The 18,149-nt window shown below is 40.5% G+C and overlaps 1 protein-coding gene, 1 long non-coding RNA gene and 1 other non-coding gene across 4 annotated transcripts; 2 read left to right on the forward strand and 1 right to left on the reverse strand.

The window, feature by feature from the left end:
- Positions 1 to 136: 136 nt before the first annotated feature.
- LOC144586100 (uncharacterized) lies at positions 137 to 785 on the reverse strand. The gene is made up of 3 exons (XR_013540833.1): positions 665 to 785; positions 394 to 525; positions 137 to 219 (listed from the first exon to the last, which is right to left on the reverse strand). It is a non-coding gene; the product is annotated as an uncharacterized LOC144586100 (long non-coding RNA).
- A 97-nt stretch (positions 786 to 882) lies between these two features.
- Positions 883 to 956, forward strand: TRNAI-AAU (transfer RNA isoleucine (anticodon AAU)). Its single transcript has one exon. It is a non-coding gene; the product is annotated as a tRNA-Ile (tRNA).
- Positions 957 to 1,906: 950 nt separating this feature from the next.
- Positions 1,907 to 15,610, forward strand: ZNF839 (zinc finger protein 839). 2 transcript variants are annotated; one of them, XM_072986683.2, is made up of 8 exons: positions 1,909 to 2,447; positions 3,692 to 4,471; positions 5,324 to 5,557; positions 6,930 to 7,022; positions 7,756 to 7,899; positions 8,436 to 8,570; positions 9,589 to 9,700; positions 13,252 to 15,610. In XM_072986683.2, exons 1-8 carry the CDS (start codon positions 1,950 to 1,952, stop codon positions 13,446 to 13,448), a joined length of 2,193 nt encoding a protein of 730 aa, XP_072842784.2. In that variant the 5' UTR covers positions 1,909 to 1,949; the 3' UTR covers positions 13,449 to 15,610. The 2 variants fall into 2 exon arrangements, with proteins under 2 accessions (XP_072842785.2, XP_072842784.2); XM_072986684.2 differs by lacking the exon at positions 7,756 to 7,899 and having other exon boundaries at positions 1,907 to 2,447.
- The last annotated feature ends 2,539 nt before the right edge of the window (positions 15,611 to 18,149 follow it).

Here is an 18,149-nt window from a genome sequence, read left to right on the forward strand (position 1 = left end):
CTCAGGTGGGGAATTACTGTATAGTGGGGCTCAGGCACCCAGGAAATATGTATAAGAGCAGATTTTGCCCCTTATCCATGCTGCTTGGGAGTCGAAGTCCAGAACGTTTGCTGAAACAAAGGTGTTTAACTGCATATTTTAATTCCAAATCATGTCTTTAATGGTAGATCTTGAGAGGCAGGAGTCACCATCTTTTCAAGAGGGACAAGGATCAAGTTGCTGTGAAAAGAGAGAGAGAGAGAGAGAGAGAGAGAGAGAGAAAAGATTCCAAAATTAATTACGTTATCAGTTATTTCATAATTGGATCTGCCAAAACTTTGGAGATGTTGAATCGCTCCTGCATGAATTCTGACAGTCCAGAACAAGGACATCAGCTAAAAGGATTATTTTCACCTTGCTGTGTGTCCGTCCATTATGATGCTCGGAACGGCTGGATTCCTGCAGCTGTTGCACATATGGGCGGTTGCACACTCGTGAAAATTGAATCAGCCGTGTACGCTTCATCTGGATCCCTTTATAGCTGTTCTATAACGAACACAACATTTGTTGGTGTGTCTGCTGAAACATACATACTGTACATGGAAACAGACATAAGCAGATATACATATATAGTACAGTACACGGTTACTTTAACACACGCATGAGTCGAAACATTGTGAATAACCTGATTTCCCATTTAACAGTCACGCTTAAACACTTCTTTTACTTTGGGTCACAGAAGTCACATCGAACACCATGAAGATCTGCCCTGCCTGGATTAATAATGAAGAAAGAAGCTTCCGATTAAAAGAAGCGAAAAATGCGAGAGAAATACAATCGAATCATCAAACACTGGTTACGTCAGCATGAGAAATAAAGGACAGACTAAAGCCATTAACGACTGGCCGGTTAGCTCAGTTGGTTAGAGCGTGGTGCTAATAACGCCAAGGTCGCGGGTTCGATCCCCGTACGGGCCACGACCATTTTTTTTACAGAGAAGAATGTGCATCTATAATTGAATATTACAGAGAAGTAACGGAGAAGTACGATAACGGTACGTCGTTTTTAGTTTCCTAACAACAAATACTGACGCTAAAGATTAAAATATCCCTACGATGCAAAAAGGAAGGCTTGGCCCCATGGTTAAGTACAAGGCGTCTCAGCTTTTTCTTGTGGGTTATTTCTCTGCAGAGATCTGAACATCTTGCTAGGAAAGCAGAATACTGGGGATGTTTCAGTTCATTACATTGACACCCCTTGCACGTCTACTCAGAAATAAATCTCGTCACGTTGAATGTAGCTTGCTTCAAGGTTAACGGGGATACGAGTGCCTTGGAAACTCCCGTGTTTTTCCTTTAGGAATATTTTTAATTTAAAAGGGGAGTGGAAGATTTAAAAGCTGCTTCTTGGTAATGCGAGCCGAATGCACAACGTCCACGATGTGCTTCTGTTTTTATGCGCATAAACATTGCCCGTATGGACGAGATCCCACGGAAAGAGAGCAAAAACCCACACAACCAGACAGATCCCGGACGTCACTGATAGGCACGCATAGTTGCGGGTAGGCTTTGTGTATAGGAAAATTAAATGCAGAAAATGCTGGTAGAAATGACGTTATTAATACTGGGCATTCACAGCACGATGCCTCCTATCGCGAGCACACGATCAGTCCATCGCGTCCGTGTTAAGAATCCCAATTAAGATCTCAGCAGTCTCCTAATACATTGTACCTCCGCCATTACAATCCTATGCTCGCTTTCAAATTTATTTTCCGCACAGCGGAACACCGTGGGGGGAAAACGCGGAGCCCGCCCTCGTTGCTCCCCACTTTTGTCCTTCGACGGTTTCCGTAGCTGCAATTCAACTCCTTCCTTTCACGGCATAGGAAGTTTCTTGGATGCCCGGGGTGCGGAAGGGGGCGTGGCCAGGCTCCTGCGTGGTCCAACCGTCTCCTTCAACCGCTCACTAAGATGGCGGCTTCTGAGGGAAGGGAGCTGGGTAGAAAGAGTGCCCTTCTCAACCAGGAACCGGCCCCTGGCTCTAGGACTCTCGGGCACCCACAGCTAGACCGGAGGCTCCCGAGGCTGGGGACCGAGGTCGGGTGCGAGAAGGTGAGCCGGCCGCTGGAGGTGGCGGCGGCGGCGGCCACGCAGGTCCCGAGAACGGCGCTGCTGGAGGAGGCGCCTCGCCCGTCGCTTGGCAAGGAAGCGGCCGTGGAAAGGTGGCCGGACCGCCGTGTCGTCGAGGCCGCCACTTCGTCGCCGGGCCTGGACGGCGTCGCCGTGTTGCCCGTTTCCGCCTCCCAGTCTCAAGGTTTCATTCCGCTTGCTTCGGGGTCTGTGCCGCCGGTGTCCAGGGGACTCCCCAACGGGGCCCGGCCGCTGCAGGATACGGCCCAGCGGGTCGCTCTTCCTCAGGGCAGATCGGGGGAAGCGGCTGCTGCCACCCCCGGGCTCCTTCCCCTCAAGGTATAAATGAGCCTCGTTGGGTCTTTTGAAGCATTTTTGTGCAGTGGGGAGGAAGGGTGACTAATGTTTAAGTCGAAAATTACTGTCTGCTTTTTCTGTATGCACGCGTATTTATTTATTTATTTATTTATTTGAACTTTTACCCCGCCCATCTAGTGGCCACTGCTCTGGGCAGCCTACAATAAGAGCATCAGCAATATAAAATAATATTCAGTAATAAACAGCAAATCAACATTGAACAAGAGAGCAAACAAACCCCAATTTGAATAACATAAGACCGTGTCAGACCACTCAACTGTAAAATCACAGGAGTGGTGAATGGATCAGGCACTGCGGAACCATTCGTAGAATTGCATCAGATCAGTGAGTGTACAGTCCGGCCCCATAGGGCTGGACCTTGGTTAACACCAATTGTGCAGGGTATTCGTATACGAATGCCCCTATCTCTAATAAGGAGCACTGCAGTCTTCACAAACCTGGTGCTTCATGCTGCTTGGAGGTGATGGGAATAATCCATCACAGCTGGTTGGTACCACACCAGTGAAGGTAGTTTAGTGGATTCAACCAAATGCTTTATGAAAGAGGTGGGTTTTTCAGTAGGGATCAAAAGGGTAGGAAGGCAAACTACAGTATGTAATGTTAACTCTTGTTGCTGGATTGCTACTCCTATCATCTCATCAAGCACAGACTTACTTATTCAATCCAGCAACATCTGGAGAGTCACAGGCTCCCTGCTACTTGATTACTGCTAGTTGCTTTGCCTTAAAGGGATTGTTGGATGCAGAAGATGCATTTTTAAAATCAAAACCAATTACTGTATTAGGACATAAGATGCCTAATGGTTGGGTATTTGTGTGTTTGCTTATTGATTTACAGAATGGGTTTTTTTGCTTTTCTCTGAAGAGCCACTAAGGCAGTGTACAGCAAATTAAAAACAGCAAAATAGCAACACGGCATTCAAACAAGAAATAATCACTAACAATTCTCCTTAACAAAACTGTGGTTTTTGTATGCAGTCTGAAGAGAAGGGTGGGTGATACCTTTGTTAGGCCACTAAAATATTGGCAACCATTTTGTAACAAGTTTGAAAGAAACATTCTAACCCACACTATCAGATGAAAATTTGAAACCTACTACAGGTACCTCTGAACTAAGTCTGCAATTAGTCAAGCCTGAATTTTGTAGTAAATTTACTATATATGTTTATGTATGAGGTTTTACGTGTAACTGTCTTTTTTTTAAAGCACTTGGAATCCATCTGTGTTCGAGTACAATCTGATCATACAATACAGAAAGAAAAGTCAGTCTTATGTCCTTCAACAGTCCAGTCTATAGTTCAGCCAACTGAGAAGAATTCCAAGAAGTTAGAATTCAGTGTTGTTAATCCTCAGATTATTCGACTGCTGCCTCTTACAGGAACTGAGTCACAGCAGTTTTTCATCTGTAATTCTTCTGAACCTACAGTTCAGTTACTGCTGCAGAACCCTTTACCTCCCTTTGGACAAGTGTCTGTAGCTAAAATACCTACACACGGACAAACAAATGCAACTGATGCAACAGCTGCAGTAGATTCTCTAAGTACTAATCGGGTTTCAGTTTGTTCAGAAAAATCTCTTACAAACCACAAGAAAAAAGAAAAAGTTAAAAAGCCCTTAAAGGTGAAAACACGTTCTGGACGGATTTCACAGCCTCCTAAATATAAAATTAAGGATTACAAATTCATTAAAACTGAAGACTTGGCTGACTGTCACCAGTCTGATTCTGATGACTATTCTGAGCTGAGTTTAGAAGATGATGGTGACAAAGAGAAGGCAGTGTGTTCATTATTTGATCCCTTGATGTACAACCTGAGGCCAAAACTATTTAAATGTCAGAGTTGTGACAAGTCCTATATAGGCAAAGGAGGATTAGCACGGCATTATAAACTTAATCCAGACCATGGACAGCAAGAACCGTCACTCTCTTCCCCTACAAGCAGGCCTCATGGGATGGCTTTGCTGGAGCACACTAGAAAGACAAGTGTTGTAAGTATCCATCTGCCATTTTCTGTTCACTGGTAAAAAGGCTTTTTCTAATCAGTGTATTGAGAACCCTAAAACCATGCTGTACACTCATTATAATGAGCAATATTATATAAAATCTTAATGAATTGTATCAATCAGATGAATGTTAATACTTCATTAGCAAAACATGACATACTTAAAATGTTTTTAAATATTTTGCATTATGAGAAGTTATAGCTAGAAACTGGCAAAATTCTGAAGGTTCTTCTTCCTGATGTTTTGCCAGAGACTGCGAAACGTTAGAAAGAAGAACCTTCAGAACACTGCCAAAGAGCCCGAAAAACCTATAGGTAGAAAGTTAAGGGATGATTGTATTCTTGAAAGCTTTCATGGCTGGGATCCGATGGTTGTAGGTTTTTCGGGCTGTTTGGCCATGTTCTGAACAGAATATAGCCAAACAGCCCGAAAAACCTACAACAACCATTAAGGGATGATTATTAGTAAAAAGTCGAAGACAGGAGGGCCTGGCGTGTTCTGGTCCATGGGGTCATGAAGAGTCAGACACAACTAAACAACAACAATTAGTAAAAAAAATACTAATGGTCATTGCTTCTATTGATCTGCAACAGCCTTCTTGAAGTGAGTTTACAAGCAGGAGACAAAAACTGTTGCATGGTAATTGCAATGGTACACAAACACTGTTCTATCTGATGTTCTATCATCATTTGTTACAGTGACAACAAAGTGCAGCAAAAATAGACCACAAAGCTATCACAGTAACTGAAGGTGACAGCTCATAGACTTAGTACAGTTGTTTAAGTCTGACTAATCAATATGTATGTGCAAGGCTTTAAAAGTCTTAACATTTTCTAGAAATCACATGCATCTGCAGAAGATAAAAAGTTTGTGCAACAACTAAGCAGCCATCGGTTATACTTGGGCCCTGGAAGACTCCGACGGACAGGAAGGCTCAGTCAGTCAAAGAAGACTGAAAGATCAAGGCATTCTGGAGGATTTAACAGACCTGGTCAGTTCCGTTCCAAGTCTCTTAATAATATGTCAGCAGAACACCACAGTATATTTAGAAGGAAAGCTAGGCTAAAAGAGGTATGACTCGCTTTCACAGTTATTCAAAGTTACAATCATTTTGTGATAATTGGACTGCCTTATTTTCTAGGGCTGAAATGCGTGCACAACATTATAAGTACTATATGTTTCCATGTATAGAACCCCCCAACATTATAAGTACTATATTTTTCCATGTATAGACAACCCCTTACCTTGCCAGAAGCAGAGGAGCAGTCAATGGGCAGCCACAAGGGATGGGCCAGCATGGCTCCTTGTCTGCCTCTTGCTGCTGCTACCTCCGCTGCCCGATCACGTCCTCCAGTGCGACTTGCCGGGGCTCACCTCTAGCTCACGTCACCACCTTGTCCCTATCCAAAAGGAGCCTGTGAGTGGTGCTGGAGGAGGCGATCTGGCAGCTGCGGCGGTAGCAGTCAATGGGCAGCAGCTAGAGGCTGCCGAGCATGGCTGCTCCTTTGCCTCCATCTCTTGCTGCTGCTGCAGAGCCTGTGAGTGGCTCTGGAGGAGGCAGTCCAGCGGCGGAGGCAGCAGGAGGTGGAGATGGAGGCAAAGGAGCAGCCGCATTTGGCCGCCTCTCACTGCTACCCATTGACTGCTGCCTCCTGCACCGCTTGCGGGCTCCCTTCAGGCAGGGGACAAGGTGGCAACGTGAACTGAAGGTGAGCCCTGGCAAGTCGCGCTGGAGGAGGTGATTGGACCGCGGCGGCAGCAGTCAGTGGGCAGCTGCGAGAGGTGGCTGAGCTGAGCACGGCTGCTCCTTTGCCTCCACCTCCTTCCATGTATAAAACAACCCTAAATTTTTCCTCTAATGATTTTAGGAAAAAGTGTTGTTTTATACACAGAAAAATACGGTACATATTCAGATGTGAGCCCACTCAACTCAGCAGCACTTATTCGTTAGCAAGCCTGCTTTAAAGTTGGAAGTCTTGCTTCCTCAAACAGTCCTCTCAGAATCTTCTGAGAGGAAGAGGTGAGCCACAGTAGATAATTACTATGCCTGCTGTGACATCTGGTATGCACATTGAAGAATTTTGCATCTAATATACAGTATCTCTTAGGTTTTTTTTCTTTTTATACATTACACTCATGTTAAAGATGAAGATTGAAACCTTTTACTAACATTGGCACTTTTCAGTAACTTTATTTGTAATTTTATTTCCTTATCCCCATGTATTGTTAATTGACACTGATATTATATAAATGTTGATCCTGTGCATAGAGCCAGCCTATGTTGCCTTAGGCAAGCTGCACGGTCTCAGGGTGCTCCGAGAAGAAGGGAAGAGTTCTGAGCATTCTCTGCAGAGAAAACTCTGGAAAGTTGTCAGAATCGACTTGACGGTAGGTGGTTATTGTTAATGACTTCTCTAAAGATCTTATGCTGTTCTTCCAACAGCTGATTGAGCAATCCTCCATTGAAGATTTCATAGAGCTGGCTGTTCCACGCCTTACAACTCTTATTACTGTATTTGAATTTCTGCTAAAGAAGGTAAGTAATTTCTTTATTAACATTTTTACCCTCTCTTTTCACTTCAAAGTGAATCTCAAGACTAGCTTATAAACACCATAAAACAAAATAAAAGCAGGTATATGTGAGAGTTCAGTGAGAGCTCTTGAGAAAACTTGTCTGTGTCTGTAGACAGTCCCATTAATGTGGGTTTTCTCATTCTTTGATGAAAAAAAAGTTGGGTGAAGCCAGGATCACAGAAAATTGCAAAGAGAATGACTGAAAAAGTGAGAGCTATTACTTTCTCTGCCTTGTTCTAAACTCCTAGTTTATGGATGGAGTACTGCTTGCTATTTCACTCTTTAGAGAAGTAAACACTAGTGTATTTTTGCCTCAGTAAAATATTATTATTCTCACAAATTGTATGCACTGTTTTCAACTGCACTCAGTAATTTCCCTCAAAAGATTCCAGAGGCTGGTATACCAAAAACTATAGCTAGCAGCCAGAAGTTACGCTTTTAAATTAATCTTGGGAATCAACTGTTATTTTTAAAATTCAACTTCTTATCAATCCCTTCACTGTTTAACATAAAACAGCTTAAGCTGCTGGCAAGGCGAGGGATGTCAACTTCTGCTACAATTGTGACAGAAAAGCAGAATAAGTTTTTTTAAAAAGCAGAAGAGCTGGTATAATCCTGTAATGGACATGAATGAAGCTTGTATCTTGTGACTTAGGAGCATGCTTCTATTTTAAGTACCTCTTGTTTTTGCCCAGGTAGAAAAAAAATGTCCAGCAAAAGCACCCTTCCCAGATGTATACAAGGAGTTTGAGGAGCTACATGGTATGGTAAAGAGAATGTGTCAAGACTATTTCAGTAACCCAGAATTAAATGAGCCAATGGAAATAAAAAACCCTAAGGTAAATAATATGCTGGACAATTGCATTTTTTGCTATTAGCCAAGCTCCATTCAAAATGTATGTAGTTGATTTCAGATACTATATTCACTTGAAAAAAAACTGAACATACCAAATATCTGAGAGGTAGCTATTACTGTTCAGATGCCCCTAATTTGCGTGTTCCAGGATGTGTATTATCTCTTTTGTGATATACTTTTGATATTTTTCTCTGTAAAAGTGATCTACTTTTAAAACTATGTTTAAATTACTACTTGCTGCATGTAAGGTATCCTAGGGAAACCATTTTTGGGTTGAAGGTAGCAGTTACAACTGCAACATTTAAATTGCTTAACCTTTTTTAATATAAATATAATTTCTGACATTTTATTCATTACTGAGTAAATATTTTAGTTCATAACAGACTTAACCCTTAGACAACCTGAAATTCATATTAATATTTTAATAGTTACTTTATTAATGCATGTTTTCTTCCTGAACATTTTCTCTTGGACAAAACCAGTTATACTTCCTCATGAATTCCTATTTTTCTTTCTTAGGTGGCTGAATCACTAGGAATTACTGACAGTTGTATTAAAACACAGCAGATCCACACAAACTCAATGTCTGCATGTATTAATACTACTTTTGACCATCTATTTACAGAAATTTCAGGACGGAAACGAGCAAATGAGGTATAAAACAGTAATTATACTGTATTATGAATGTATAGATCTTGCAACATAATGAATTTTCTGTTAATTCTTTTTGAAGGCTCTCTCCCAAAACTGGGTTTTGTCAATGTCAGCATCAACAGTATTCTTCATTAGCTGAAGTCGTGTTCTTCTTGGCATAACTTTATGCCATATTGCCTGCTAGGCATTACATCCAGGAAGACCAGACTGTGCAATTAACAGTGCACAAGTTTTGTTTTGTTTTTTAAAAGAGGAAAGGAGACGAGCAAGCAGAACGAGAGAGCAGGAGCTGGGATTCTTAGGAGATCTGGCAGCTGAGCCAGGAAGAATTGGGACAGAAAGGGCCTGTGCAACAAGATTTCAAGCATGAACCTGGTTTCACATTGCAGTTGCTTACTCTGCTTCTATATAGAACCAATCTTTACCATATTAAAACATCTGTGATTAGCATTTTCTGTTATTCCTGATACTGCCACAATTACTATATTTAAAGCTAATAGTACACAATTTTTTCAAAGTTTGAGTTATATGGATTATTCATTTTGGATATGCATGTAGCATAAAGTCCTATCAAATGAAACTACCCTGTTTCCCTGAAAAAATATCTAACCTGAAAATAAATCCTAGTATGATTTTTCAGGATGCTCGTAATATAAGCCCTACCCCTCAAAATAAGCCCCACTTAAGTGAAACCCTGCCCTCCACCGTTTTGCAGCAACGAGAAGAAGACACGACTGTATTTGAATAAATGTAGATTGTTGTTCATGAAAAAAAATGAAACATCCTCTGAAAATAAGCCCTAATGCATTTTTTGGAGCAGGAATTTATATAAGACCCTGTCTTATTTTCAGGGAAACACTATGTGGTAGAGTTATTTTTGACTTGTTGAGATCCCCTGGTTTTATAATTATTTGAAAGTTCTTCAGGAACATTTTTCTGAGTATGTATTTCCTTTGATAGTCATTGAAGAAATATATCAATTAAATAAACTGATTTTTTTTCCTATCTCTGTTGACAGAATTCAGATGAAATGTTGCCAGTTGCCAAAAAGACCACAGTGGGAAATTTGCTGGAAAATATTGATTATTCAAAGCATGGTGGAATGAAAGAAGGAATTCATCCACATCAAGGTGGTACCTGCATTCTCTAATCTCCATTCAGCCTTGAATATATAAAACGATACACAAATAATTGAAAAGAGGGAAGGATAACATAATGTTTAAAATTCTACAATGTACTTCTTGTAGTAATGTTGAGTAGAGGAAAAGAAAAGCTTCTTTAAAAAATGATGGTAGCTCAGTGTTTGGAGCACCTTGGTTGTGAAATCACAGGCCAGAAATTTAAAGCACCCATTAGGTGTGTGGATGATGGGATTATGTGTCTTACTATATATGCAGTTTTAGGCAACTGCATGATCCCAGACCACAGCCAGAAGGATGAAGTTGGAATCCACTTCTGAGTGCTTTATACTTAGGAAATCCTGGAAGAGGTGCTATAAATCAGAAATGACATGGTGGTACACAACCGTAATTAAGAATTTCTTACATATTTGCTACCGTTTGTGCTATCACAAACAGTTCTGTTGGGTAAGCTAGGCAATGTGGTCCTGATTGTCCCAGAAACATTTATGTTGACTCAGGAATACCCAGAAACATTTATGTTGAATATAGTCCTCTAAAATCTGGTGTGTTTTTCTCATGGTTTCCATCAAATCTGTTGATCCTTGAAAAATAACTAGACTGCTGCTGCTGTAATTTAAGCACATAATTTCTGGAATAACAATATTTTAAACAGATAAGCAGTTCTTTGCAAGATTGCATTTTTTTTGTTGGTGATTTGCCTAAATAGAAAAAAAATTACAAGTAATAAACCTGCAGATTAACCTAGGCATGAGATACTGGCTGCAGGAATAAAAATATGCTCATAAAATGTTTTTCTTTAGTAATCATAATAGAGGAGATCTACTGCAGTTGTATTTTAATTGCTATATTGTTGCTTGTTTTTTAAAAACATACCTGGTCTATTTTATTTATTTATTTATTTATTGCATTTATATGCCGCCCATCTAGACATAGTCTAGGGGTTTTAATATGGGGAGACACAATTACCTGAGGAGAAAGCTATGTGAGCATTGGTAAACACATTTTAATGGTAGTGGTGAAATGTGTTTCGGGTCCAGTTACTATATATGCCATACTGCACATGATAGTAGTTCCTCTTCTTTTATCTCTGCTGTTGTCCTCTCTGGTGGTCTGATGGCTTCACTTTTTCCTCTTTACTATTTGCTGTTTCTTGTTACTTATTCCAGCCAGTAAATATTGGCTATGCTGTGTTTCTGCTTTTATTTATTTATTTATTTAAAGTATTTTTATCTTGCCTTTCTCCTTAAAAAGAAGCCTAGGCAGGTTTGGCTAAGAAGAGGGCAACTGGGCTGTTAACTCATTTAGAACTGTTACTGCTTGCTCAGTCAGCCAGGTAGGAGTAGCTACTGCCAGCTGACCACGCCTGGTTGCTTGTTTGCATAAGCATACCACAGCTGTGGTTAGGAATAGAGGCCATCTCCACTTGCCTTTTGAATCTTGGAAGGGAAGGGAAGGAGCTGCTACCATAAAGCTGGATGAGGAAGGGAAAGAAGGAGGCTTAATTTCTCCTATACTCCAGACAGGGGGCACATGCTTGTAATGACACATGATCAAGTAACAGCGGTGGGCAGTGTTGGTGTCTCATACTTGCCTGATATCTTCTGTCAGTCTGAGTAGGCTGCTTTTGAACAGTCACTTCTATATTAAAAGCAGTACTGTATACTTTACATATCCAAGGGGGCTCCAGGCATCTAGTATGCTGTTGAATTATTCTATAAATCCCTACATCTATTGGGAGGAAAATTGTGCTGTCATGTACATATCGTACCGTATGACAAGAATAAATATAGAGGTCATATGTGCCTTATTTAGAAATGGGGGTACAATGGTGCCTCGCTTGACGACGTTAATTCATTCCAGCGAAATCGCTGTAGAGCGAAAACGTCAAACGAAATTTAAAAAACCATTGAAAGTATTGAAAACCATTCAATGCGTTCCAATGGGCTGAATACCTGCTCGTCCAGCGAAGATCCTCCATACGGCGGCCATTTTCAGTGCCTGTAAAGCGAGAAATCTGTCCTAGAAAACAGCAGGGAGCCATTTTCTTCAGCCAGCGGCCGTTTTGAAACCCGACGATCAGCAGGGAACCAATCATCGCAAAGCGGAAAAACCCCATTTAAACCATCTTTTTGCGATAGCAAAAACCGAATTGTAAAGCGATTTCCTTGTTAAGCGAGACAATCGTTAAGCGAGGCACCACTGTATTTGTATACAGATACCCACACACAGCTAGATGTAATGAGGAACCAGCCCCCTGGAGCTGGACCATCCACTCACATGTTCTCTGCTGCCGCCAGCTCTGCTCCCCCTTCCAGTTGCTCTGGACCTTGAGGTTAGCTATCTGCTTGTCAGCCTGGCAGGGAGACTTGTCTTCCCTCCTTCTGCCAGGAGTGGATAGTCGACTGTGAGCTCCGGAGCGATTAGAAGGGAGAGCGGAGCCAGCGGCAGCAGCGGACGGGTGAGTGGGCATAATCCTTGTTATATCCAGCTGTGTGGTGGTATTCGTATATGAATACAAATATACACATCTCTAGTCTTATTTACTAATTTTAAAATAAAGAGCAGAGAATTACTGGTTGTTAATCTTCCAAATCACTGGTTCTTAACCTTTGTTACTCAGATGTTTTTGGACTGCAACTCCCAGAAGCCTTCACCATCAGCTCTGCTGGCTGAGGTTTCTGGGAGTTGCAGTTCAAAAACACCTGAGTAACAAAGGTTAAGAACCACTGTTCTAAATAACCCTGCCTGGGATGCAAAGTTTGAATAAAAAGTGAAGCTGTCCCCTACAACAGCTTGCTCTACTACCCCCACCCAACATTCTTAAAAAACTGGAGATTCTCACACATTTTTTCCATCTATATCAATGCTAAATGCATCATAATGGCCAGGAATTTTTATGTGTAACCAAACTACAAGTTTTGATAGATCAGCCCTACAGCTTAGTTTCAGACTTAAACCAATTTTTTTTAAAATACAGTGGGGTCTTGACTTGAGAACTTAATCCGTATTGGAAGGCGGTTCTCAAGTCAAAAAGTTCTCAGGTCAAATCTGCATTTCCCATAGGAATGCATTGAAAACCATTTGATCCGTATCTGCTCTTTTCCGTCCATAGAAACTAATGGGAAGCTGCTATTCCGCCTTTGACCACTACAGGGGGATATTTTGTTTCTTTTTTTCTTAGGTCAAGAAAGGTTCAGGGAAGGCAGGGAAAATACAGTCCAGGCAGGACAGTACCAGGCAGTCTGAAGACTGTCTTCCAATCCACTCTCTAAACGCTGGGAGGAGTGAGGAAGCAGACAGGCACCCTTTTCACTGGCCAACAGTTAACTGAAAGTTCAAATTTTGCACTTTCCCTGCCTCCCACATGGGTTTTTTTCAGTTCTTAACTCAAATCTAAGTATGTAAGTCAAGTCAATATTTTCCTGAGAGAGTGGTTCTTAAGTCAAAATGTTCTTAACTCGAGCCGTTCTTAAGTCAAGACCCCATTGTAATGAATTTGCATCGAATGTGTATTTAACTAAACATATGGTTTTATTTAGGAGCAAACTCAACAATATATATCTGCCCTGGAAGTGCATTACTAGAAGAAGAGCATGAGTCCCGGGAACAAGAAATTGCATCTGATCAGATTGACCAAGATTTATATGACCAGTGCACACAAGTGACGCATGAAACTTTACAACCTTCAAGTAAATCAGGATTTGATTGTTCAGACTATCTTAACCTCATGGAGTGACACTCTCAGTTGACAGTGCAGCTAGTGTGAGGAAAAGCTTGTACAATTCCATTTGGAATACAGACAAAGTGACTGTGCATTCTGTAACTGTGTCCTGTTCAAAAATTATATAGTATTATGCACTGTATTGATACCCTGTTTTCCCAAAAATAAGACCTTACCTGAAAATACTGTAAGCCCTAATATGATTTTTCAGGATGCTCCTAATATAAACTCTACCCTAAAGATAAGTCCCAGTTAAGTGAAACCCTACCCTCCACCATTGTGCTGCAACTAGATGATATGATTCTATTTGAAAAAAATGTAGATTGTTGTACATGAAAAGAAAAGTAAAACATCCACTAAAAATAAGCCCTAATGCTTTTTTGGAGCAAAAATTAATATAAGACCATATCTTTTGGGAAAACACGGTATATAAAGTTGCTGTTTCTGGTTACTTCTTCCATCCAGCTAACACTAGCTACACTTAGGAATATCCCAGTTGCTTCTGCTTTGGCTAGGAAGAGGGCAATTGGGCTATTAACTCATTTGCACCAGTTTTCATTGCTTGCTCTGTCAGCTGAGTAGAAACAGAAAGATCAGTACCTACTGTCAGCAGGCCACAGTCTGTTACTAAACACTGCTGGTTGCTTGCTTGCACAAGCAACATTGCTTCATGTACCTTATCAGAACATGAAGAAAACAATGAAAAAAGGACATTGGGAGAAAAGGATTTCTATTAACAAAAATTCTGACCATCTGACATATCAAATTGTTTAAATACTGTAATTTTTAACACCAGGGGAGTAATTCATCCATTTCAAGATCACCTCAGATTAAAGTGGAACTACACAATGAGGGAAATGCACATTCATTTGCTGTGTAGTCACACCAGGGGATTCAAAACTATGATTCGAGTGGCCACACTTGAACTAAATTGCTGATATTGTTGAAAGAACTGCATTAATAGGCAATGAGACAGGCTTTTTCCTGTCTTGGTTGCTAGTTTCTGACGTGGGGCATTGCCTTGTTAACTTGTTAAAATAGATATAAAAGAATATTGTCCAGGAGGAGCTCTTTTAAAAAAAAGAAGAGTCTTAGGGGAGAGGCTTTGCTGGGCAGTGTACGCAATGAAGCAAGGGGGAAGTGCTTTGAGGGTGCATATGTTCACACCTTGTCCTCTCATTCATCCATTCAAGTGATCACATACTTGAGTTAATAAGAAAGGATTTGCAATTTTAAAAAGTAGAAAGTTCCCTGGTGGACAAAAGCTATGGATGCAGGGAGGGATCCAGGCTGATTTTCACTTGCCAGTGTGTTGTCTGATCAATGGGAAAATGCAACTCAGCCAACCCCAAATTCATAATATTTTCCATAGTTTTTGGCAATGTGGTCACCCTCTGTTTTTCCTTTCCAAGCTTAAAAACCTTCCAGAGAACTCTTAACGGAAGGATTACAGTAGGTAATCCTGGATGAACTTGCTGGATAGAATACCAGAAGAAAAGAAGCTGGGGAATATATTAATGGGAAACCATGACTTATCGGTGAGGCAGAAACCTTTGTCATAAAAAACACTGGCTTAAATCTTTTGTGTTACTTTCACAAAAGTAACACAAAAAAAGTAATGTCACTAGCAGGGAGATTTTTAGTAATTAAAAGCCTTCAACTTCAGCTATGCATCTTTTGCAACACCTATGTAATTTTTTTCATTATCTGGAAGTAATGAGTGCCACAGGATGGAAAGAACAAGTAATTAATTAACCAAAATCTACCCTTGCTTGGTAATGTCATCCAGTATTAGTAGTTTTCAGGAATTAAATACTTCATCCCTCCATCCTGCTGCTTCCAGGGATTATATGTGTGTCAGAAAAGCTGTGGGGCAAAAGTAGGAAGTTTTAATTTAACAAATATTGCTCCTTGCTATGAGATTCTCACTCTTTCACAGGCATAGTTACACCAACAGGATGTCAGCTATTCATACCTTTATCATAGTGCTGCTGTTTTAATTGAGCTACCAAAAACTGATGCTGCTACTATGCAGATTTGCACTTGTTTCAAAACCTGGGCCACTCAAAAGAGCTCAGAATGAAATTAAGCTATTATAAGAACATTTATAAAAGCATTCTGTAAAGGACCTCTTGAAATGTATATTTTTCTTAATAAATGTTGATTTATTAAATTTATTCATAGTTTTGTTGATTTCATGGTACTTAAGCTGAAATGTTAACAGGTCTGAAGAGTAAATGTGTAGGTAACAGGAAGGTACTACCCTAGAAACATGAAAACGACACCGAAAACCTCTGAAAAAATTATTGGTAATATATTATATGGCTTTTTGGCTAAATAAACAATACCCTTTAAGATAACCACTGAGTTGGTAGAAGACATTAAGGTTGCACTGCAATTCTGTATAAGTTGAAAGACCTGAGTACCAGCCAGTAAGCTAACTTTTTTCCTGTTGAAGGTAAAAAATAATCATTCTGAAAGTAATAAAGCTCCTCGTATTTCTAAATAGGAAGATGGACAAGCTTTGATTCAAGGCACTGCAGTGTCTTAAATTTTGATGTGCCACTGCCATTTTTAATGTCCTGAACACATCACCAGCTCAAATATGGTGATCACAGAACACAGTAGTATACTGCAACCAATTAGGCACAGTTTATTTAAACCAGACAGTAACTTTGTTAAGATCATCCAAATACGTACAAAATTGGTAAAATTTTACAGATATATATTGAGCACAATGTTGCAAAGAATGCCAGAGAAAGATAAAGGGTATATTGAAGTCATAATGACTCTGACAAAGCAGATTTTTTAATTCTGCAGTACTGTCAGCCTTTTTCTTTTCTGTTCCCAATTATTTTATATTGAAGGGTCTTTGCAATGGTATTGCCTATTCTTGGATTGTAAAATTATTTAAATCTGAAAGTAATTTAAGATGCAGTAAGGTAAAGGTTCCCCTTGACATTTAGTCCAGTCATGTTCGACTCTAGGGCACGGTGCTCATTCCCGTCTCCAAGTTGTAGAGCCAGCGTTTGCCCGTAGACACTTTCCGTGGTCACGTGGCCGTAGACACTTTCCGTGGTCACGTGGCTGTTACCTTTCCACCAAGGTGGTACCTATTTATTTATTTATTTATTTATTTTATTTTATTTTATTTTATTTTATTTCTATCCCGCCTATCTGGTCATACTAGACCACTCTAGGCAGCTTACAATTGGAGCAACAATAAAATTATTAAAAACATTACAAATAGACAAAAATGGAAATCAAAGAATATAAAAGAAAAATCGTCAGGGATTATCTGTTGGGAAAGCCTGCCTATACATCAGTGTTTTCAATTGTTCAAACTGCTAGGTTCGCAGGAGCTGGGACAAATGATGGGAGCTCACTCCATTGTGTGGATTCAATCTTATGACTGCTGGTCTTCTGACCTTGCAGCACAGAGGCTTCTGCGGTTTAACTCGCAGCATCACCATGTCCCCACATAAGATACAGTAGGATACCATAAAGAGGGCTGACCGCCGAAGAATTGATGCTTTCCTCTTGTGGTGCTGGAGGAGACTCTTGAGAGTCCCCCTGGACTGCAAGGAGAACAAACCTATCCATTCTGAAGGAAATTAACTCTGAGTGCTCCCTGGAAGGACAGATCCTGAAGCTGAGGCTCCAATACTTTGACCATCTCATGAGAAGTCTCCCTGGAAAAGACCCTGATGTTGGGAAAGCGTGAAGGCAAGAGGAGAAGGGGACGACAGAGGATGAGATGGTTGGACAAAGTCATCAAAGCTACCAACATGAATTTGACCCAACTCCGGGAGGCAGTGGAAGACAGGAGGGCCCTCCCTGCATACTGAAAATTGCACATAATAGCGCTTTCTCTCTTTCACACACACAGTGAATGGTAAAAGGAAAAAAAATATTTTCACATGCATTACCAGAACTGGAAACTAGAGTGCACCAGAGACCACAGTATGTATTCTTCACTAACAAGTATTCATAGCAGTCCCTAGCTCCCACTAGGGGCCAGTTCTGGTAATACATGTGAAAATCATTTTCCTAAATTTTTTCAATATTTTTAATATCTTCAGACCATGGATAAGTGATTCAGTGGATACTGATCCCATGGATAAGGGGGTTCCACGGTATACAGTATTAGCAGATATCTTGTTCAGAGCAACCTCTAAATTCACTTCGTCTCCCACATTTTATGTGCATGAATAGATGCCCTATTTAACTTTGTAGCAAATATACTTAGGGTTAAACATTCTAGACAGTTTGTAAGTGGGACTTGATCAAGTAGGTTTGTGACATAAAAAACAAAATGCATATATCTTTGACATGGCACACTGCAAAGCATGCTGCTTATGTACCACCCCATAGCACTTAAAGCACTCTCTGGGTAGTTTACAAGTTAATTACACAGGCTACACATTGCCCTGCCCCCAGCAAGCTGGGTACTCATTTTACTGCCCTCAGAAGGATAGAGGGCTGAGTCAACCTTGAGCGGGCTACTCAGGATAGAACCCTGGGTTGTGAGCACAGTTTTGGCTGCATTACAGCAGTTGCACCTCTGTGCCATGAAGCTCCTATACCTTGGACTATATCCTAAACATAAAATTTTTTTAGAAGACAGTGGAATTAATAACTCTATTTTAGAACTGCCTTTGCTACCTAAACCTTTTGCCAGACCAAAAGCTATGGGAAAGATTAAAGAAAAAAAAA

Source organism: Pogona vitticeps, chromosome 1 (assembly GCF_051106095.1).
Source record: "Pogona vitticeps strain Pit_001003342236 chromosome 1, PviZW2.1, whole genome shotgun sequence".
In the NCBI taxonomy this organism is placed as follows: Eukaryota; Metazoa; Chordata; class Lepidosauria; order Squamata; family Agamidae; genus Pogona; species Pogona vitticeps.

Coding starts and splice junctions, on each gene's coding strand:
- ZNF839 (XM_072986683.2), top strand. CDS start 1,950: ATGGCGGCTTCTGAGGGAAGGGAGCTGGGTAGAAAGAGTGCCCTTCTC. Junction 2,448..3,691: donor CCGGGCTCCTTCCCCTCAAG/GTATAAATGAGC, acceptor TTTTTTTTAAAG/CACTTGGAATCCATCTGTGT. Junction 8,571..9,588: donor GACGGAAACGAGCAAATGAG/GTATAAAACAGT, acceptor CTCTGTTGACAG/AATTCAGATGAAATGTTGCC.